At 43.5% G+C, this 23676-nt stretch overlaps 1 protein-coding gene across 4 annotated transcripts in view; it reads right to left on the bottom strand.

Annotated features, from left to right (window-relative positions):
* Positions 1–10113: 10113 nt before the first annotated feature.
* TENT4A (terminal nucleotidyltransferase 4A) overlaps positions 10114–23676 on the bottom strand; it is a 33988-nt gene continuing 20425 nt past the window's right edge. For 2 of the 4 annotated variants that reach the window (XM_069958283.1, XM_069958282.1), the window contains exons 6-14: positions 22918–23025; positions 22686–22814; positions 21517–21730; positions 20235–20361; positions 20016–20116; positions 19447–19586; positions 17333–17491; positions 17074–17232; positions 10114–11715 (exon numbers count right to left, since the gene is read on the bottom strand). In XM_069958283.1, the coding sequence (XP_069814384.1) occupies positions 11533–11715; positions 17074–17232; positions 17333–17491; positions 19447–19586; positions 20016–20116; positions 20235–20361; positions 21517–21730; positions 22686–22814; positions 22918–23025 (1320 nt within the window). In that variant the 3' untranslated portion in view covers positions 10114–11532. The remainder of the gene's footprint in view (positions 11716–17073; positions 17233–17332; positions 17492–19446; positions 19587–20015; positions 20117–20234; positions 20362–21516; positions 21731–22685; positions 22815–22917; positions 23026–23676) is intronic. The other 2 variants (XM_069958284.1, XM_069958285.1) reach the window with 2 other exon arrangements.

Raw genomic sequence — 23676 nt, 5'->3', positions numbered from 1 at the left:
GCTCTCTGTTTAAAGCGGCCCTGCCTAGTGGAGTGAGCAGAAAGGGAAGGAGCAGATTTCCCTTTATTGGAATATGCCAGGGAGATTTTCTGCTTTATCCACCTACTGACTGATGGATTTGATGCTGCTTTCCCTTTATTTGCCTCTGTGAACCGAACTAAAAAGGTGAAGCATGGTCCTTTGTAGCATCCAAGGAAGCAAGAAGACACGTTCTTACATGTAAATTATGCTTCCCTAGGATTTGCTGGCTCAATACAAAATGAGGGTAGGATAGTGTCCTGTTTTTTGTTTTCAGACTCAACCTTAGGGTATGTGCACACTACAAAATCCCAGCAGATCACCAGCTGTAGATGCCGTAGTTGGTGGCTGCACGCATGTCCGCTGCTCCCTTAGGCTTCACTCTATGGTTTGCCAGACTCCACCAGGTTGATTCTTCGGGCGGATGGCGAAATCTGGCAAACTATAGAATGAAGCCTATGGGAGCAGCGGAGATGCAAGCAGGTGCGAACTACAGAATTCCGACAGAACACCCACTCGCATCGCTGCTGCTCCCATAGCCTTCATTCTATGGTTTGCCAGATTCCGCCATCCGCCCAAAGAATAAACCCGTTTACTCTTCAGGTGTACGGCGGAATCTGGCGAACCATAGAATGAAGCCTATGGGAGCAGCGGAGACGCGCACAGCTGCCAGTTGTGGATTCGGTAGTTTGCACATACCCTTAGAGTGGTCATGAGGACTTTACCTTCATTCCTCCCAATCCTCCAACACCTGTGTATAAGGAGAAGGGCCTGTAAGTACCCCACTCTCTATGCTGTTGTAATCGCAAACAGGAATGCCATCTGCAGGGTGAGTCTCTTTAACCCCTTAAGGACAGAGCCTGAAATGGCCTTAATGACAGAGACAAATTTTATGAATATGACCAGTGTCACTTTATTCATTAATAACTTCGGGATGCTTTTACCTATCCAGCTGATTCTGAGATTGTTTTCTCGTGACATATTGTTCTTTACATTTCTGGAAAATTGGAGTCGATACTCATAACGAATCTTTATGAAAAAAAACCAAATAACGTGAAAAAATGCATTTTTCCAACTTTGAAACTTTTTTGCTTACACAGAAAGTGGTTATACCACATAAATTATATATTAAATAGCATTAGCAACATGTCTACTTTATGTTGGCGGCATTTATTAAACGATCTTTCATTTTTTTTAGACAATAGAAAGCTTAAAACATTAGCAGCAAATTTCCAAATTTTTAGTAAAATTTCAAAATCAGATATTTTTAGGGACCTGTTCAGGTTTAAAGTGTATTTGAGGGGCCTGTATGTTAGAAAGCCCAACAAAGCACCCCATTTCAGAAACTGCACCCCCCACACTCTTCAAAAGCATATCCAGAAAGTTTTTTAACCCTTTAGGGGAGTCACAGAAATAAAAGCTAAGCGTGTAAAAAATTTGAAAATTTAAATTTTCTGTGCAGAGATTTTATTGTAATCCAATATTTTTCATAATTATAAACCTGTTACCAGAAAAATGCACCCCAATATTGATTGCCCCGTTTCTGCAGTTTATAGAAATACCCCATATGTGGCCCTATTGCGCTATTTGACGCAACCACAAGCCTCAGATATAAAGGAGTGCCTAGTGAATTTCAACGCCTCCGTTATATTTGGTCATTTTTGACTGTACCACTTCAGGTTGGCAGAGGCTCTGGGGTGCCAAAACCTAAAAAACACCCCTAAAGGGACACCATTTAGAAAACTACACCCCTCAAGGAATGTAACAAGGGGTGCGGTGAGCATCTGGACCGCACAGGTGCTTCACAGATTTTCCGAACAATATGGCGTGAAAAAAGAAAAATTTATTTTTTACACTAAAACGTTGTTCTAGCCTTCAATTTTTCATTTTCTTAAAGGGATAAGAGGAAAAAAAAAAGACACAAAATGTGTAGCGCAGTTTCTCCTGAGTACGGAAATACCCCACATATGGCGATAAAGCGCCAAGGGGGCGCAGGACGAGCCTCCAAAGGGAAGAAGCGCCAATTGGCTTTTGGAAGCTGAATTTCACTGGAAAGGATTTCAAGGGCCATGTCGCATTTATAGAGCCCTCGTGCTGCCAAGACACTGGAAACCCCCCACAAGTGACCCCATTCTGGAAACTACACCCCTCAAGGAATCTAACAAGGGGTTCAGTGAGCATATGGACCCCACTGGTGACGGGCACAAATGTGGAACAATGTGACGTGAAAGGGAATATTTTCATTTTTTCACTTTCATGGCACAAATGTGCCCGTCATCAAGGGGTCAATATCCTCACTGCACCCCTTGTTAGATTCCTTGAGGGGTGTAGTTTTCAGAATGGGGTCACTTGTGGGGGGTTTCCAGTGTTTTGGCAGCACGAGGGCTCTGTAAATGCGACATGGCGTTCATCATCTATTCTAGTCAAATCCAACCTCCAAAATCCAAATGGCGCTCCTTCCTTTCGGAGGCTTGCCCTGCGCCCACATGGCTCTTTATGTCCACATGTGGGGTATTTACGGACTCAGGGGGAATTTCTCTACACATTTTTTTTCCTCTTTTAACCCCTTGTGAAAATGATAAATTCAAGGCTAAACCAACATTATAGTGTAAAAAATGTAATATTTCATTTTCACGCCACATTGTTCCACATTTGTGCCCATCACCAGTGGGGTCCATATGCTCACTACACCCCTTGTTACATTCCTTGAGGGGTGTAGTTTCCATAATGAGGTTTCAACTGTCTTGGCAACACAGGGGCCTTTTGAATGCAACATGGCCCCTCAAAATCCATTCCATCCAAATCCAGCCTTCAAAAACCAAATAGCGCTCCTACCCTTCGGAGGCTTACCCTGCACCCACATGGCGCTTTATGTCCACATGTGGGGTATTTCCGTACTCAGGGGAAATTGCGCTACACATTTAGTGTTTTTTTTTATCTTTTAGCCCCTTGTGAAAATGAAAAAATCATGACAAGATTAATGATTTAGAGTAAAAATTTTACAAAAATTACACTAAATGTTGGTCTAGCCTTGATTTTTTCCATTTCCACAAGGGGTTAAAAAAGAAAATGAACACAAAACGTGTAGGGTAATTTCCCCTGAGTACGAAAATACCCCACATGTGGGCATAATGTGCCATATGGGCAAAGGGCAAGCCACCAAAGGGACAGAGCGCCATTTAGAGGCTGGAATGGAGGATGGAGGCCATGTCGCAATTACAAAGCTCCTGTGCTGCCAGGACAGTAGAAACCCCATATAAGTGACCCCATTCTGGAAACTATACCCCATAAGGAATCTAACAAGGGGTGCAGTGAGCATATGGACCCCACTGGTGACGGGCACTTACGTAGAACATGTGCCGAGAAAATAAAAAATACCATTTTTTTTCATTTTCACGTCCCAAATGTGGCCGTCACCAGGGGGCCATATCCCCGCTGCCCCCCTTGTTAGATTCCTTATGGGGTGTAGTTTCCAGAATGGGGTCACTTGTGGGGGGTTTCTACTGTCCTGGCAGCACAGAGGCTTTGTAATTGCATCATGGCAAGTCTCTAATGGGAATGGCGGCCATATCTATTTAGCTGGGGAAAAGGGACAATTCTAATTTATTTGGGGATATTAGGCCAATTATTAGTTTATAAGGTTGAAAAGGACAGGTGTCCATCAAACTCAATCTGTGTTGATCCAGAGGAAGGCAAAAAACCCTTGTGAGGCAGACGATAGTAGCCTCATCACAGGGGAAAAATTCCTTTCGACTCCATAATGGCAATCAGAATAATTCCTGGATCAACGTGACCCCCTGAAATAGGAATAAGGGACAGAATTTAGATAATGTAGAACTCCGATGACGTGTGGTGCGCCTTGAAGCGATCCAGTATGCAGAGGCCGGGGTGATCAGGACAAGCGTCACACTGGAAAATGGTGTCCTTCCTGATCCCCCTGTTACGCCATACTCTGCACTTCTTCTGGGGTCTCCTGTTTTCCAGTGTGGGGGACGTCACCTGGAGAATGTTGCCCTGGTGCGATCTGGGGTCCTTCATATCCAGAAGCGCTCTATGGCTGGTAAATATTAGGGCTTTATTACGGATTCTGATATTTTCGGATCGTGCCGCAAGCTACAGTAGCTTGGGCAGCGAGGGACCGGAAGAGGTTGTGCTGGTATAAAAGTTATCCCCGTACAGGTGGTAACCTTTATCCAGCAGTGGGAAGATCAGTTCCCGGACAATCTTCCCACTTGTTCCGAGGATGGGGGGGAGGGGGCATCTGGGGCTGGATTCGGGTGTCCCTTCCTACATACACTCTAAGAGTACGTGCACACTGCAGAATGGCGAAGGATAACCCTTTGTGCATTCCACAGCTGGCACCCACCGGCGGAGTGATGCAGGCGCACGTCTCCATCCGTGTCATAGACTCCATTCTATGCACGGGCGGATTCCGCTCTCCGTCCAACGTGTTCATTGTTTGGATGGACGATGGAATCCGCCCATGCATAGATTGGAGTCTATGACACGGGTGGAGACACGGGTGGTGCCAGCTGCGGAATGCACGAAGCGTTATCCTTCGCCATTCCGCAGTGTGCACGTACCCTAAATCTGTAAGTGTACCCTGAGGTACTCTCACAGAGTTTGTAGAATTTCACGCCATACCATGATCTCTTATTGGGACAGTACTGGCGGAAAAGACGTGTCTGGGGGGCAGCGTACGCTACACTACCCCCAGACACGTCACTGGATGATGAGGATGAATGGAGAAACAAAGGATCATCCTCACTGGCTGTTTCGGTGTCGGAGGCAATAATAACGTATCCGTCTGACGCTGAAAACACCCTGGGGGCCATTTTTATACGGGAATTGGTACATGGGGTATGTAGTGGTATAGTGTCAAACTCTTATTCAATGTAGTGTGGTGTAATGTAGTGTTTTTTTACAGTAACTATGAAAAAAACCTACACCAAGAAAGGAGTTGCTGATAAATGCCGCACTTATGTACTTTCGTGCGATGCTGATCAACACTCAGCGGCGATAGGGTGCGGAAAATTGAAAAAAAAAAAATTGGAAAAAAAAAACAAAAAAAACCTTTCTACATTCTGAACATCCCTGTAGCTGCTGATAAGTGTATTACACATATCAGCCGCTAGAGGGCAGCAGAGCGCAAAATCCGGAAAAAGACGAGGCCAAAAAAAAACGTTGGGAACCGCCGGACATAGCCGAAGACCCGACGGAATGACGGAGGACGCCGCGAACCCGGAAAACGCCGATCAGGACCCCGGGACAGGTGAGTAATGTACAAATACCTGCTGTGGACCCCTCAGTTACCTAGTTGAGGGGTCCAGAGCAGGTATTTATTTTTGTGGACTCTGATCGCCGTGCCACTGGCCCGATCGCCGTGAATGGCCGGCCGGTACCGGCCGGCCATTCACGGCGATCGGGCCGGTGGCACCGTGACCACCATTACTTTTTACAGTAATGGCGGTCGGTGCCATCCTCGGACAGCACCGACCGCCATTTTTTCCGGGCCATCGATGACCCGGAAAGGCTCCTATCGCCACTATTGGCTGATCTGAATTGATCAGCCAATAGCGGCGATCGTAAGCACGGGGGGTGTTAACCACCCCCCGTGCCGAGAAGCTAAGATGGCCTGCTATGATTTATAGCAGGCCATCTTCCCCGATCGCTGTGTGCGAACACACAGCAATCGGGGAAACATCGGGCGTAAATTTACGCCCTGATGCATTAAGTACCAGGGCACGAGGGCGTAAATTTACGCCCGATGTCGTTTAGGGGTTAAAGGAAAATTTAGCAAAGAAAAATCTTCCCACTTTTCTATTCTCTGTGGAGAATTGGCAAACAGAACATTTTTACTAGAAATTAGCAAAGCAGATTCGTTTGGTATGAACCAAAACTGATCTGCACTTATCTCTCTCAGGCTGTTGGCTCAGTGCTGAGGGAGGATACAGACCCGGGGCTGCCTGGAAAACATGGAAGTCTAGGACAGGCCGAAACAAAAACCCACCATTTCAACAGATAGAACACAACCTACCTTTAAATGCTACATCCCCCTTCCATGACCTTAGCCACAAGGCCCTTTAACCAAATTCGACAAGGCCACGGCCCTTGCTGACATCTCGAGTACATTAACGCATCAGCCAGGAATTCAGCTGCCTTTGTCAATGCCTTTAAGTCCTTGAGGAGTTTATTACAAGAGGAACCCTCTGGTTGTGCCCTTATATTTGCCAGCCAGAGTCTAAGAGCCCTCGCTTTGCAGGTGGATGCCACACATGTCCTCAGGGAACATGTAGCCGCTTCCCATGTTTGCTTATTAAAATATTTGACCTTCATGTCTATTCGGTCAGGAAGGAATCCTCAAATGCCAAACTCTCTCTGCCATTTTTGCTATTGGAGCATCCACAGCCGGGGCTCTTTCCGAAGCTTTTCCGTCTGCCTCCTGAATTAAAGAATCTGGGAACAAAAGACTTCCCCTCCAGATTATCCCACTCTATTAAACAGATCCATAATATTATGCAGGGAGTGCAGGATCTTCCACTGTGTGGTTGCCTTATGTCCTCCACATTCATGGATGCTCTTGTTACCTTTATTAATTGGTTAGAGTTATCTACCAGAAATAACTTCACTGAAGGCCCCTCAGACTAATCAGAAGAGGATAGGGTGTCAAGTTCACCCTCCTCCAAAGTTGCAGCACGCTCAAGAAGATGTGCTGAATAGAGCCTACAGAATGGGCTCATGGTAGAGTGGCTGTTGGTATCTGCAGAGTGCTGGATCGCTGTGTACAGATAGAGAGTGTCCACAGACACAGATGACAAGTGGATGCTGCCCCAGCTCCTTATCTTACCGCACCCAGAAGGGATACCAGGCCCATGCACTGATGACGTGGTACCAAGCATCCCATGTATTGGTGGAGTTTGTGCCTGTGCATTGGGGGTCTAGCACCGACTACACTAAACTGTCCGCTATCAGTGGCTGTTGGTCACTGTTTATGTAAACAGTGAGCACCAGGAGACAGTCAGTTATTGTACATGGGGAGGAACGGCAGGAAGCAGAACACACTTCAAAGCCCCGCAGCCCGATGAGCGGAATACAGATAGGAATGAAGCAATCCCTTCGTTCCTACTGTAAATTTGCTCAAAACTAAGTTTCCCACCAGGCTGTAGAACTGACTGGTGCAGCTAGGGGTTAATAACATTAATATGAAAAAATTCAATGATGAAGTTTTTTTTTTTCTTATAAAAAGCTGGAATCCATATCCCCCCCCCCCCCCCCCAACCAAAACTAGCTCACACTCCACAGCCCTGCTGAATACACAGAACCAGATCCAAACTGCTGTTGATGGGTCAAAAGTTGTTTCTAATGACAGGTGCACTAAGTTTCCTGTGGGATGGTTCTGTTTTGTGTATTGTATTATGTGGCCAATATACATAAGTGTATATGTCCCAATTTCATCCCAAACTGGGATCTCACAGCCGGATACTCCTAATTACAGGAAGAGAAAGGATAGGGTCCTTTTAGATCAAGAAATTTCTTAGCTGCGGGGGTCACAAATGAGCAGCGATAAGCAGCTCATTTACTGTGTCTTTACACAGTACAAGAAATTGAGCAGATGAGTTACAAGAACAATCCTTTTATTACTTATGCAGCCCGGGAAACTGACAGTCCAGATGTGTATATATCTGTACTGTCAGTTTCCAGATCACACGCAGTCTATACGTACCAGCCATGCGGCTTGTGATCATGTATCTGGCTCTGTCCTCGTGCCTGTCCTCGTGCCGGCTGTATTTTCAGACAACACCCCCCCCCCCCCAGGCTGTCAATTATTCCGGAAGAGGCAGCAGCCTGAAATTCTGTGCTGTCAGGCTGTTATGGCCTGAGGTTTATGCTTTAATGCTAATTTGTATTTGAAAAAAAAAGTGAAAGCAATCTCTGCTGTAAAGCCATGCACAATTTCTTGCAATGTACAGTATGTACTTACAATGGTACATACAAGAACACTATGCAGATCAAAGGCTATTTTAGTGACAGTGTAAACTGGTATGGCTATAAACATTTAAATGTGTAGGTGTATCTTTAATGGAAAATGGAAGAGAAAAAAAACATTGCAATAAAATAGAGAGCACAAACAGTTAAAAGGCACTTGCAAGTTTTGTTTATTAAAAGAAATAGAAAATACATAAAAATAGGTTTCATTTTATCCCTCACACTGTTCCATCCCAAAAAGTTCACACATGATTTCCTTTCAAATTAGCATAAAGCTGCTTGGTTGCCTGGTGCTAGAGCATGCTTGACCTCAAACTTTAAAATATGTCACATTTTAAGTATAACCTTGCTCTTACACATGTTCACAGAATATTGCTATTCCACAGTAAATTTATCATATTTGACAACCAATTATGCAATGCGAACAATTTCAGAAGATTCTGGCAAATGATAAAATATTAGGCATGAACAGGGTCAGCAATAGGAATGTGCTACTTTGATTTGGAATGTTTGTTCATTCAAAGTCAGCCTCATTGCTGTGCATCAAATTTTCAGTGCCAGCAGAATTTCTATATGAAGCCACCTAGGAAACCTGTATTTACCTAAACCCTGCAAATAGAGCTGTGGAAGCTTTCTGGCTCAGAACCATATATACTAATGCAGGCTGGAACACAAAGTACAATCAAAAATAAGAGCTACTTTGGGTAAATCAAATTGTTAAAGAATATTCAAATGCAAAGGCAGATTACCTCAAAAGTAGTGGTTAAAAAAAAACAAAACCCACAGAAAACAGCACATATATACAGTATATCAAACACCGATAACCTTGCATAGAAGACCTGTACACAATAAAAGTAGCAATGTAAATTTGCCCAACATGTGTACAAACAGGCTCATGAAATTGTGGTTCTTAACAGAACACATGCATAAAGATTTCAGAAAGAAATCAAAATAATACCCTTTCTAACAAAACATGTCATCTGACATTCCAGCTCATAGCCAATATTGTATTAAAAAAAAAAAAATTCTACAAGACTAACCACAACTAGTGCTCCTATAATCCATTTTCTATAAATGAACAGAGATCATGCTGAAACTTAAAAGTTTATCTATCGAATCGGTAATGAAAATGACAGAAATACAAAAACGCACAGTGAAGGTGAATGCAAAAAAAAAAAAACCGCACACACAAAAGAAACAAATGTACTTCTGTAACCAATGCCAGATCAGCAGACTTTAGGTATTTCAGAAGGGAAAGGCAATTTAAAAGCCATAATTTGAAGCCTTGCAAAGCTTACTAGTTGTTTTTACAGAGACCAGAAGATTAAGATAGAATGGGCAATTGTTAGAAGATGTTCCCCATAAACAGGCTGGTATAAACAAAGTGAAACTTTCGTTTGTTTCTTGTACATTTAAAATAAAAGACAAAAAAGCAAAAAGAAAGGAAGTTATGGCTACGCAAATTTATCTTTGTAAATAAAAGGGGTCAGGTACACTAAATTATAGAAATAAAGCACCATACATTAAATTTAAAAAAGAATAAGTCATTTTTATGCGGCCCGAACCATAGTCAGCATGTAACACTGAAAGACTTCATCATTACCATAGTGTATGACCCACTTTGAAACCCGGCAGAGTTTCCAAAGAATCCTAATTATGACACAAGCCAGGAACAGAGCTCCAAGTCATCAGGACTGTCTATAGCGCCTTGACCAATTGGTAGATCTATCCCTTAACTCAGATTTGTCAAACAAGGCTGAAGGGCTGGGGTAAAACCATCGAACACCACCCAAATGACCCCTTTCCCAACAAGTGTCATACTAGGACTCCTCTGAAATGCTGCAGTGGTCCAGAATGATGAAGCTTGTCCCCGTTTCATGCTGTCTATAGTTCAAGCAACATGAAAACGATAAGTTTCCTATAACCAAAAATATATTAGGAATGTCCTTAAAGGGGTTATCCAGCACTACAAAAACATGGCCACTTTCCCCCTACTGTTGTCTCCAGTTTGGGTGGGGTTTTGAAACTCAGTTCCATTGAAGTAAATGGAGCTTAATTGCAAACCCCACCTGAACTGGACACAACAGTAGGGGGAAAAGTGGCCATGTTTTTGTAGCGCTGGATAACCCCTTTAACATCTTTTTCAAAGTGAAAAAAAAATAATAATAATTTGAACTTCAGTTATCAGAGGTTGAAGTTAAAGGCCACCTTGTCTCTAACCTTGCCCAAATACTAAATGTCCAATTATGTTCACTGGCAGCTAGGCAATCACTGAATGCTGTAAAGGTCCAGTGGCAGTAGTACAAAAAGTGCATTTATCATCAGGGGGAGAGAAATATGTCCTCACAAGCTTTAACATGACATCTAAAAAGGAATTAATAAGATTTAAACCATTTAAAAGAGAAGTCCTACGGGAAAAAAAAGCAATGTGTACTTCTCAGTCCTCGTGCCTCCATAGAACCACTGCGAGTCCAACGCGTAATCCATCCACTATTAAATATGTTTATCCTGAACTACGTTTCCCATCATCTATTGGGGAGTAGCAAAAAGACAGCCGGTCAGTGCCCGATATTCCTGGACACTCTGCTTGTCGGGACCTCCAAACTGCGAGTCTGACTGACTGAGTCTAATTTTCATCTGGAATCCGGGTACATTACGTACCTGGCTCTCCAAGCTGCAATGTCATGGATAAGTGGTTGCCCGCTCAGCCAGTTACTGGGGAGGCGTTCGGCCCAAGTCACTTATTGGCTGAGCGGGCATTCGCTCTGCCGGGTACGTGATGTTGCAGCTGGAGAAGATGCAGAAGGCTGCCAGCTGGACTTGGGAGTGGCACTACAGGGCACGTGGATAGGCAAGTATACTTTATTATGTCCCATCTTCTGTTCTTTTATAAGACTTCCCCTCTAAATGTTACATTTTGTAAAATACTAAACTGACGTTCAAGGGGTTCTCCAGCATAAATTGCATAAAGCCTCTATTATGCATCCTGCCAAATTACTGAGAAAAGTGCAAATTTCTTTACAACCCATGTCTGTAATTATGGCTGCTCTGCCGATTTACTTACCTACAAAAATATCTGCACCTTCATTACCCTGGAATAGTCAGAACTATGTCAGGAGAGGACCATGTGATCATAAGGCTTTTGCCTCCCCCATTCCATTTATGTCATAGGGTCATACAGTGAATGACTGCAAGGGGCTGGCAAACTAACTTTAAGCCCCTTATGGTCAAATGATCAGTAAAAAGCCATCACAAACGGAAGGTGTAAAAAGCGTTCAGTCACACGGCGCTGTGTTGACATGTCTCCGTACAGGAAGGACAACCACAACTACCTGTACCACTGAGGAGCATCTTTGGTAGCACAAGTCACCACTGACCCTTTAAAGTGAATAAATCATTGAGCAATTTTGTTCAGCCGAAAAGACCCTCAATTCAAACTTCTAGCAGTTAAGGAAAAAAAAAAAAAAGTGCTCAACATCAACCAGTTTTTACTTTGTTAAGCACTGGAAGTCCCAGACACAGGCAAACTCATCTGTTGATGTTGATAGGAAGGCTATCCCTCAACTGCTTTTTCCTCTTCCATGTGTTCCGATTATAGTGATATGTTCCTCTGCTGCCATTCTGTCTTGTATTGCCAAAGTTAGCCAATTCTTGCCCATCTTTTATACTGCGGTGAAACATTTCCTTCATTTTTATGCCATTGTGATGTTGCTAAAATATATAAATAAAATTAGTTATAAATGGAATAACTTCAACATGTAAAATTGACCTTCAGAAGCATGTCTGGGTCCTGGGCATAGGTTTACGCATCATTGATCTCTACAAATTTATTTTTCCCCTTAAGGAAAAATATAGAACTTTGGGAACCTTCTTGACATGTACAAAACACTGGTGAAAAAGGGAGACTGGTGAATCTGGTGAAAAAGGGAGACTTTCCTCAAACAGTTTTTGCCGGTTGTCACCCTTTGCAGCACAGCCTATGGTTTATGACGCCCCTGTCAGCCAACGGGACAAGAGGAATATTCTTATGAAATTAAAGGTTTACATGACTACTCCCCTAGAAGGTATATAGAGAAACCACATGGTCTTACTGAGGTTTTATTTTTATCCTGTAAAGCCCACAAAAGGAGTGTTCCCTCCACTTAATGTGTAACACTCAATTTTTTTTCTAGAAATCAATAGTACAAGCGATTTAAAGAAACTAATAGATTTTATAAGGCAAAAAAGCCTCTTTCTGTACTCAAAAAGCTGTTCTCAAGCCTCCCCCCCCCCTCTTATCTGTGCATCATTAGGCAAAGCAGTCTTTATTGGGGTATGTTCACACTGAGCAAATACGGCGGAATCTCACTGTGAGTAAATGAGCGGGCACGCGCTCCTCTGCTACCGCCGCTCTTTGCTCGGAGTAATAACATGTCACTTCTTTGAGCGGAGAGCGACGGCAGCGGAGGAGCACACGCTCTCCCATTGAGATGTGACACATCGAGGCAGGCGTAATTCTGCGGCAGAATTACACCTATTTTACTCAGTGTGAACACACCCTAACAGAGGAGCAAAGTAAAGGATTTGCCAAGTCCATTATAGGGGCCGAGGAGGATGAGAGAGCAGACAAAAAAACTGTACAGTTTGCAGACTGGGCACAATAAACACTGAGGTCAGAAAGGTCAGTACTTATCTGGGAGCTTGGTGAGAGAAGATTGCAGGATGTAGTGTTTTGCAGTTCTGCCTTTTCTCCTCTCCATGCTCATTCATCCCCCCTCGACCCATCCTCTCTCCATAGAGCATAATGGACACAGAAATCCTGCTTCTTTTGAAGTGAGGGGGTGGTAGGAAAGCAGCTTTTTGAGTACAGAAGGAAACTGTTTTGTTTAATAAAACCTATTACAGAATTTCTTAAAATCGCTTGTACTATTGATATTTTTTGATTTCTGAAAAATGACATTTAAATTACAGTTACGCTTTAGGCTACGTTCCCACACAATATTTTTGCAACCAAAGCCAGGAGTGGATTGAAAACACAAAAAAGGCTGTGGTCTGATGCAGGTGGTCAGTCATAGTTTAGAGCTGAGGCTGGCTTTAAGCTGCCTTAAAATCTTTGAAAAATGCCAGTAAAAACACCATGGCTTTTTTGCAAAAATGTCAGTGGCCAGATGTTAGCCGGAAGTCAATGGAAGTTTATGATCTGCCTTATACACATGGCGTTCTTTTGGTGTGCAGTTTCTCTGTGGCGTTTTTAAGGCTCTTTGGCTGTTTTTTCAAAACGCAGAATGCTGAGGGTGTGTTTTGTTTTTTTCTTTTGCCCAACTGTGGCACTTTTTCTCCCATAGATTTCAATGGGATTGTTCTGAGAGTCTCAAAAAACTCCATGCTGTGCATATGACTTTTCCTGGTGTTTTTTTTTTTCACCTTTGTGGCCAAGCAGCTAGGTAGTGTAATGGCAGAGGGAAAAGTTCAGCAGACGCCTAAACTACAAAAAAAAAAAAAAAAGTATCTAACGCAAAGTCAAAAATGCTATGTGCAGCATTGGCGCTATTATGGCTTTTTTGGGGGGGCCAAAAAACCCCCACCAGACAAAATGTGTATGAGGGCACCCTGAGAGCTAGACATCTGTTTGTCAGGATGGGGCTGGTACCATACAAGTGTTTGTTCAGCCTCCTGAGATAGGTATGTCTCCTTTCCTGGGTACCCCCATCTTGCTGGAGCCCATTGTCATCTACTAAAGTGTTTGACACACTTCAGGCTCCCCAGATTGCAGCCAGTCTAGCGTGTAGTGCTAACTATTCTATTTTCTTTTCAGGACTGCAGCCCTATTAGTATAGTCATACTGTGGACATTAACCATATTTGTTTGTGTTTTTTGTCATATAAGATCAAGTCATATGAATCAAGCAGAGGGAGGCCACTGAAGGCATGTTGGGACAGAGTCTCCCATTAGTGGACACCAATTACAGAATATTTAAACTCCAGAAGTTTGCTGGTTTAGTGCAGTCAACTACCTTTTGCTGCAGCAGCCCCACTATCTCAGAAGTGTGTGTCCTGCGTGCACTAATTCAAGCATTCTGCATATTCTTCAAGTGCAATTATGCTTAGGAGCCCTTCTTTGGTTACTTGCTATGCATATTTTAATAAAGAAGTTTCTCTCAGGATGTCTTCTATGGATTCAGGCAGAAGCCCTGGAAGCAGGATAGGATGCTCTAAGAGGAAACAGTCGGCTTGTAGCCAATGTGAGACTCCATTATCAGATGGATATGAGAATTGTATGCACATTCCTCATATTTATCTTTTCCATTGCAGTGTAAAATCCACTGTCTTGTTTACAGATGTGTCAACAATGTCATGCCAGAGACTGAGGAGCCCTCAGTCAGATGTCTATTTGGGTCAAGGATTTTGTACTAAAATACTTATCTGGGTTTAAGGAGGGGTCTGCCCTTTCCTATTTTCCACTCTGGTTCCAGGCCATAGATGAAGTCGGGTCATCCTCAATCCTCAGACTGAGGGGGAGGCTACTAAAGGTTTTTTCCCCATTAGACAAAATAGCCTACAGGAGATGGGTCCAGTTTAAACATTCCCATGGACAAACATTCAGATGGCTTTAAAAAGGCTGCTGTCGCTACCACTTATGAGGTCTCTAGGAGCCTTAGAAAATGGCTAGCAAGATTACAGGAAGATGTTGAGTCTAGAGTAAAAACAGATGAGATCCTTAGCTGATAAAGCAGATGTACTTGGCCATGCAGCATTACAGCGGGTCAGATTGTCATCAAGAACCATGTCCCCCTCTACAGCAGGGAGGACAGCACTCTGGCTTAGATCCGGGACTGGTGACAACCCTTCAAAATACTCTTTGCAATCATGTTGGTCCTGAATTAAACAAAAATAATGGAGGAACTCTCCAATAAGGAGAAGCCACTTTCTCAGACCTCCAAGAACAGTTGGTCCATTTGTAAGATCTAATCAATTAAGACAATACCAGAGTAGAGGTAGAGCAGGTACCTCCAGAACGGGGAAACACGCAACCTAATGATAACTGATTTCTGACGCCAGACACATTCCGGTAGGCAGATGGTAACGTTTCTTTCTAGACTTTTGGGAAACACCTGTACACCTCTGACTTTATAAGGTATTACAGACTAGAGGCGTACAGACTACTTTTGCAAAGTCTGTACTTTAAGGGAATCTGTCAGCACCCAGACCCTACCTAAGGTGCTGACAGTGTGCTGTAGCTGTCAGTCCCCTAGTTAGCATGGTACCTTTTGGTAATTTGTCCATGCAGTGGATTATGCAAAATCCTACTGTGTCCTACTGTAATGAAGTGTCAAAGAGGAGTTGTCTGAACCAAAGAATGAACTGCTGGCAGGTCTCTAGACAGGCGAATTACCCCTAGACCAACACATTAGGGCTCAGAGATTCAACTATATCTGAGTATCAGTACAGGGAAGAAGTTGATGGAATTTGTCTGGCGCAAACACCCCTTCTGGGACACATTCCCCTGTGCTTTATAAGATTCCCACAGATTGTCACAGAGGATCCACCCTGGAGAATCTGAAGGTGGTAGGCAGCATCCTCTTTTGATCCAGAGGGCATATTACAAGTCGTGCCGAATTGTGTACAACCTAATCAGGTGAGCGTGCATTTGCACACACATGCATGTTCTTCCAAAGTGTTTTGACCTGCACATGCAGCGCAGTTTATGTGTTTTTTTTTCCTCTTGCATATACAACTACATCTGAGTGCTTCTTTCAATCTGCCTACAGAGGACTGATCTGCAATGAGAGATACTGCCTGACAGAGGAGCGCGCAGGAGGCCGGGCAGCATTGATTATTCATGAAGTAGGAGTGTGGAGGTGTGAGTGTGGCACAAACAACTCTGACACTTTATTACAGTAGGATTGTGCATAATCCACTGCAAGGACAAATCACCAAAAGGCACCGTGCTTACTAGGAGACTGCCAGCTACAGCACCTAAGGTAGGGCCCGGGTGCTGACAGATTCCCTTTGATGAGGGATGAGAGCTCATCCCATGGGGGGGGGGGGGGGGGTTCTTGCTAGTTTCCCACATGTTGTGCTGCCAAGGTGGACAACAGGGAAGCTAACATTTTGTTAACGTGTTTTCCCCAAGTCTCCATGGCAGCACAAGGCTCCCTTCCCTATTTAGTTACTTTATAATTTACTCTATAATTCAATCTATTATTTACTTAAGACCATGTGGTTTCTCTAATAGATACCTTCTAGGGGAGGAAATATGTACATTTTTTATTCAAATATACCTCCCATCCCATGGGCACACAGGCGCGTGATAACTTAAATGTCGTGCTGCCAAGGGAACTAAGGGAAAACACTCAAAAAAAAAAAATTTCTTTTACGCTTTAGTTTATTTTATCATCCTATGTGTGTACACAATTCTGCTCCGGATAAAGTTGGCACAAATGGTTTACATAACTTTCATAATTGCATCGTATACCATTAAAGATGGAACGTTTTGATAATTTATTGACCTCTCTCAACTGGTATACATGTGGTTGGTAGACTGTAAAAGGGATGGTGCCATGTGTGCTGAGATGCCAGTCACGCCCAGCCACGTCTGGCATCTCAACTCATGTGGCACTATCGCTTCAGAGAGATCAATGAATGACTAAAACGTTTGATCTTCAATGGTATACGATGCATTTGTGTCAACTTTATCCACAGCAGAACTTTGTAAGCATATACATGATAAACTAAAGAGCATAAAGAAAAAAAACTGCTGTGGAGTGCAACTGATAGTAGGAAACATTGATTGACTGTTTCAATTGCAGCCAACTTGAGTGTGCCGACAGATGTGTCCCTGCATAGTGTCGCCTCTGCTTCCACCGCTCTCCGCTCAAAGAATTGACACGTCAATTCTTTGAGCGGAGAGGGGAGGAAGCAGAGCCGCATGTGCCCTCCCAGACACTGTAGGACACAGATCGTGGAGGAATTACGCAGTGAAGAGCTCTGCCGTGGAATTGAGAAGTTTTTCCTGAGCTCATGGATTAATGTGTTTTGTTGTAAAGCAGACAGTTTCTTTGGTGCAGATAAAGCATCAAGCCAAAAATACCTTGAAATAATGTGGACTTGTAGAGTGGGCATGGGTTGCAGAAAGAGAAGCAGAATAGAACACATGATGAACAGTTTTATGTGAGGCTGGTTTAATACCAGCTTGCCTGCATGGATGTAGAGGCATCGTAAGAGCTGGGGCAGACATGTTATAATTAGTCTGAAAGGCAAAAAAAAAAAAAAAAAGTGATTATTTTAATGAAATACAAAAAACCATTATGAGCAGATTTCAAATGACAGCATTGTTAGCAAATAAGTACCTGATGACTCGTAGAAAGTAACAGTGCTCTAGCATGCACAGTTTTAGGTTTGTCCGTAGCTATGGTCAATGTTGGATGCATTCTGGCCATAACTGGAGTCTTCGGCTGAAGATTAAAAGACTGAATCGTGGGTGTGACAGATGGCGGTGTATCAGAGTCCTTAAGGAGAAAAGGAGGAAAAAAAAAAATAAACTACTTATGTTTTTGATAAAAGGTGTTACTGCCTTCTTATAATGGCATCAAGTGCAAGATGCTATTAAATGAAGCAAAGTCCATTAAAGGAGTTATCCAGTGAAAATCTTCTTTCAAATCAACTGGTTTCAGAAAGATATATAGATTTGTAATTTACTTTTCAAAAATCTCAAGTCTTCCCATACTTATCAGGTGCTGTATGTCCTGCAGGAAAGGTATTCTTGTCAGCAGATAGCACTGTGTCAGACTGAAATCTCTGGCCGAGTCGGCAGAGATCTGAAAGGATTTCTATGGGTTTTTGCTGCTACTCTGGACAGTTCCTGTCTCAGACAGAGGGGATCAGCAGAGAGCACAGTGTCAGACTGGAAGGAAAACTACATATCCCGCAGGACATACAGTGGCAGAAGACCTGGGATTTTAAAATAGAAGTAAACCACTTATCTGTATAACTTTCTGAAACCAGTTGATTTGAAAGAAAGATTTCCACCTTAGTGAAATGAGTCATCAGAAAATGGCCCATTGTTTAAAAAGAGTTTATGTTAAACATATTTAAGCATTTTTGGTATTTTTTTTCTTATTTCTAATATATAAATATATGCAAAAAAGGGGTCCGTGGAGTCTCAGTTAAGAGTCTCAAAACACGGGAATAGCCAGATATCCCTCTCTCCAGAGAAGGAAGCCTGTTGCCAAGGGGTGCCTCCTAGTGGGGAGAGCACCAAACCACCCTGATATGTAGTCTCTCAGGTCCTCACTCTGTTGCGAGCTTTGGGACCTAAATAGGGAAACACCAGGGTAGTATATATATATCTTTTTAATCCTGAAATTTTATAGTATTTATTTTGGCCATTCGGTTTAGAGGGGGTTATCCAGGCAGGGGACTTATGCATCGCTATGTTACTGCTCAGTCCCCATGGTGCAGCTGCTTCTGGGTTCTAGAGTTGTGAGATTGCAGGCCCCCTCAGCAAGTCAGCATCAGAGACAGGATGCACCATGAGTAGCTGCAGGGCCCTGCAATGTCAATGGGGGGGGGGGGGGGGGGGGGGGGGGGGAGTGTCGATGGTGGTGGTGGTGCCGGTGGGGTTACAGGACACAGGAGGTAGATGGCGACTCTGCGGCACGGTCACCTGCCTGCCGGGTGGGAGGTGACAGATGTAGGGAGAACAGGATTGTATACAGGGGGGGGTGGGGGACGTACATGACTGTGTATGACCTGCTTTACCCTGTTGCTCTCTGTACAGCTGTCAGTACTGTTAGAACTGCAAGTCCCAGCGGACCTGATGGTCATACACACTGGCCTGATATGTGTATCGCCATCGGGTGCGCTGGGACTTGCAGTTCTAATAGTACTGACAGCCGTACAGAGAGAGCCAGAGTGAAGCAGGACCCAATCGCAGAGCTTGGGGAGGTAGGAGAGGCAGGGAGGGAGTGCCTGGTAGCCCAAGGAACGCCCCAGATCATGACGTGCCGGCCTATGTGTCGACCCCCAGATGGCGCCCGGGGCTGTAAGATGGTCCCTGAAGAACCCGGAAGTAAGCCACTTCCGGTGGCCAGCGGGACCAGAGAAAGTAGGGTAAGGACCTGAAATTGGCCAACAATGTATATTATGAAGTTATATAACTTTGCATGTGGGAAGGGAATGAGGGGAAATGTTTTTCACCGCACTACCCCTTTAAGTCTCTGATTGCTTAGGATCCCACTGCTGAGAATGAAAACCAGGATGCTGTGTTTGCTATCTGACTCAGGTGATGGTTAAGCCACTAGAGTCATTGGAGTGCTATATTTGTATCTCGGGTGGCTCCATAGACAATGAATGGCGCTGCAGATCACACACAAACCTGCATCAGGGTGTCCTAGAGATCCCTTGGGGGTCCAAATATCTTGGCACACCCCTTTAACCAAATTATTTGAAAGTAAGGACTTACAATATCACTGCCTGAGAGAGATGACGATGAAGAACATGGTTCAGAAGGCTGAGGGCTACAGGGAGATATGCTCAAGCACTGGTCAAGAGAAGACTTCATATTAACATCTGGACAAAGGGATTGTGATTCTCTCTCAGTGTCTGTAAACAAGAAATGAATGTATTTTACAAACAACTTCAAGGGCCAATAATATCAACCAGGAACATATAAGTGAACAGCCTTTATTCCAATATTTTCCCAAAGTATAAACTGAGAAAAGTTCTTTCCAGCTTTGAGTTATAGGTGTATATAGGATCTAAAGCCTAAGGCCGCATTCACACATTCTGTACGGAACATGAACGGACTCCCGACCCCACGGCAGCACCTGTGATAAGATGCTGGGGCGGGGGAACAGTACAGATACGCGCCGCGCTGTAATCAAGCAGCCACATGGCTGTCATTACAGTGCAGCGCATATGAGTACAGTTCCCCTGCTCCCAGCATCTTATCACAGATGCTGCCCGGGCGGGGTGTTTGAGTCTGTCCGTGTGATTGCAGCCTAAGTTCTAGGATAAAAATTGCAAACTTACCACAAATTTGTGAAGAATCCATCTTGCTTTGCCATTTTTGCTTGATCCACCTCCTATAGTCAATTACTTCTTGAGTGATCTTTATAATTCTGCCCAGTATGCTATAACAAATATATAACAAATTGACATATGTTACCATATAGGATTTTACAATACTCCTCTGAACAATTTACATGACAGGATCAGATAAAGTTTCATACATATGATGTATTTAAATACCTTTCTGTGTCTCTGTTAGGGTAAGATCTCGCAAGCGGCGACACTGAATGACTCAGTACAAGGTAAGCATAGTCAAATGCTTGCTGGACTTGAACAGCCCCATATGAGCTTCTTCCAACATCATTTTCTGTTAATACAAGAATAAGATTCAAAAGATGTGCGGTGGCATCCCAACAGGTGTCAGAAAGTTAGTTTTGTAAATTACTTTTGGAAAAACTGAAACCTTGAAATAGAGGAAGCAGCAGAAAACACTGTCAGACTAGAGATTACGCCGCTTTAAAAAAAAAAAAAAAAAAGGGTACCTATCATTTAAACAAACTGACATGTCATAGCAAAATGGTAGAAGTTTGTATCGGTTAAGGTTAATGTGCAGCTACTAAGTACTGTATTTTTTTTTTTTTTTTTTTTTTTAACAGAACTAAATCAGAAATCTGTCACCAGTTTATTTAAAAGAAACATTTTTGGTGACCTACACCTTTAAGTTACGAAGAGGCTTCTACAAACAGAATGATCCTAAACATTCCTTAAAATCTACTGACTAAGAAAATTAGTGTTTTTTTGCTTAAACTACCAAGTCATCTGTAACTGTATGCCATTTAGAGATAGTTTCATCTTCAACTGTTTACAGTAACAGTAATTTTGACTGCGGTGGCCAGACTTCTGCATGTCACTGTATTAGTAGTGATTCATATTGATATGGGGCTACTTTTGTAAATACTCTCCCCCAGTGTGAATTTTAATAGCTTTGGCAATTCTGTATTCGCATTTAGCACTTTGCATTCATTGGTCTGTATTGTTATACAGTTTTTCCACTTTATATGCTATCATGGAGTTGTAATATTCTTCCAAGTTTCAGTCCCTGGGGATCTCCCTTAGCTTAGACCACACTGAACAGTTTTTAGTGTTTTCACACAGTTTGCATTGCCTGGCAGTTGGATTTAAGATTATTCATTAGATTTACAAACAGTGGTGTGCAAATTATTTTCCTGTGCTCTGTGTCACAACTTGGTATTCCCCCCTCTGCTTGGTATCCCCTCATCCATAGGATAGGCGTGAAGAGAGCAGGGGCAACTGAGTCTCTGTTCTTGAGAAGGGTGTGGGTTGCAGCAACCACCTGAGATGGGAATGCCCCTTTACCTGCTGGTTCTAACCCCCCAATGATCTCTTTTGCCCTATCCCGTGCACTTTAAAATTTTGAGCTATATATTTCACAAATCCAGGTTTAGTTTTGTAGTGATGCCATACATTTTGTCAGGGGTTTTAATTTACACATGAAACTTACCAGGTAACAAAGGGTCCTCTATACATAACATAGAAGGCCTATATCCATTTGCCATTGCTTTCATGATTTCTTCCTTTGCGATGTAAGCGCCTCCATCTCTTATTCTAATACCAGTTTTCAAGTAATTAAAATTTCTTCCATACAATTCGAAGAACTCAATCAGAAGCATGCCAAGATTCTCATTTGCCCTTCTAGCATCAATTCTAGGATGCAACTAGTAAACAAAAAATTGCATTAGCTAATACATCAGTCAAAAAGGTTTTATTCTTAGCCTACCATAGAAAAAGATTTCTGTGGCCTCTTGCACACATCTGTGTGTGTGCCTCAGGGGTGCACAGTCTGACTGCCAGTGGCCCACACAACACTCTGAGCTGCCTAAAGTCTATGGAGCCCATGTCCCACAAACCAAACCACAATTGCAATTTAAAGGGAACCTGTCACCCCCTGTGCCGGGGTGACAGGCTCCTGACCCCCCCGTTAGAGCCCCCTATACTCACCTAATCCCGCCGGGTCCCGCTTCTGGAGGTGGTCGGGTGATGAAGATCTCAGCCGCTGCAGCCCGGCGTGCGCGCTGAGAGATGAGTCCAACACCCATAGAGAGTGACAGGAGAGTCCAGCGCTCAGTCATTCTCTATGAGCGTTGGACTCATCTCTCAGCACGCGCGCCGGGCTGCAGCGGCTGAGATCTTCATCACCCGACCACCTCCAGAAGCGGGACCCGGCGGGATTAGGTGAGTATAGGGGGCTCTAACGTGGGGTCGGGAGCCTGTCACCCCGGCACCGGGGGTGACAGGTTCCCTTTAAAGGGAACCTGTCACCGGGGACGCGGGCACAGAGCCCGCCCGACCCCCCGGTGCAGCACCCGGATATTTACCATTTCCGATGAGTTCCGTTCCTGGAGCCAGTCCTGAGACAAAGATATCAGCACCCGAAGCCGTGCACGCGCGTCGCCATCATTCTCTATGGGCATCGGACTCATCTCAGCAGCACGCGTGCACGGCTTCGGGCGCTGATATCTTCGTCCCGGGACCAGCTCCAGGAACGGGACTCGTCGGAAAGGGTAAGTATCCGGGGGCTGCACCGAGGGGGGGGGGGGGGGTCGGGCGGGCTCTGTGCCCGCATCCCTGGTGACAGGTTCCCTTTAAAGTAAAACCCATATATAGCCTTACCTGTAAGAAACTTATTGCCATTAAAATGAGGCTGTAAGAGCTAATCCCGCCAGTAAAAACTTCATTCAAATCCCTTTGAAGGAGAAACTGTTTCAATACTAAAATCAGGTACGGAAGTAAAGAGTATTTCTAAAACAAAAACAAAGTGAACAAAAATACAGAGATTGATAAATTCCAGCTATTTAAAGTAACAAGCAAATACCTGACAGTAATAGACATGCATCAACATTACCTTCATACAATCTTTGATGAACTGAGCTGCTTTAACACCAGTTCTTACATTAAAACTGATATCTACTTTGACATCTGTCTCCCGGTCTGTAAGTTTAATTATTGGAACCTGAAAGAGCATAAAGGAGAAATGGGGCAGATTTATACTATTCTATGGCTTGAAAAGGCAAACTAATAACTGCAGATGAGTGCCCCATCTGAGCCTGAATGGAAAATCACACTGTATGAGCAGTTTGCCTAGGTGAGCTTGGGCCATTGTAGCATTATATGGGCAGGAATTTATATGAACAGCTTCCATGTAATACCACATTAACCCTGCTTGGTTGGCTGTAGCTTCTCAAAGCAAAAATGAGTATCAGGTGTGTAAGGAGTATGACTTGGACTTTATCATTTGATTACCCCTGCATTTCAGAAGGGGTTGTTCCTTGGAGCAACGACCCCTTTAATAAAAGCCAAATGTATAAATACTTAGACGTATCCTATCATAACTAGAAAAACATCTGAGAAAAAAGCAGGCCATATGTTATAAGTTATGTTTATGCATCTGCTACATCTGATGCTGAAAAAAAAAGTTTAATGTAAAAACTGCACTTATAGTAGGGGGAATACTGTAATAAAACACTCAACTGCTGCAAAGCAACAAGAAAGACTAAGTAAACTAACTGAACTCTGAATAGCACATGATCACCAAATTGCTATTACTCCTTTTCAAATACAATCATGTTGCAGTAGAAGGACTTTGTAGCGCAAAACAGCCTGT

The sequence above is a fragment of the Dendropsophus ebraccatus genome, chromosome 2 (genome assembly GCF_027789765.1).
Source record: "Dendropsophus ebraccatus isolate aDenEbr1 chromosome 2, aDenEbr1.pat, whole genome shotgun sequence".
NCBI classification, from domain to species: domain Eukaryota; kingdom Metazoa; phylum Chordata; class Amphibia; order Anura; family Hylidae; genus Dendropsophus; species Dendropsophus ebraccatus.
This window is presented reverse-complemented; position numbering and strand designations above follow the sequence as displayed.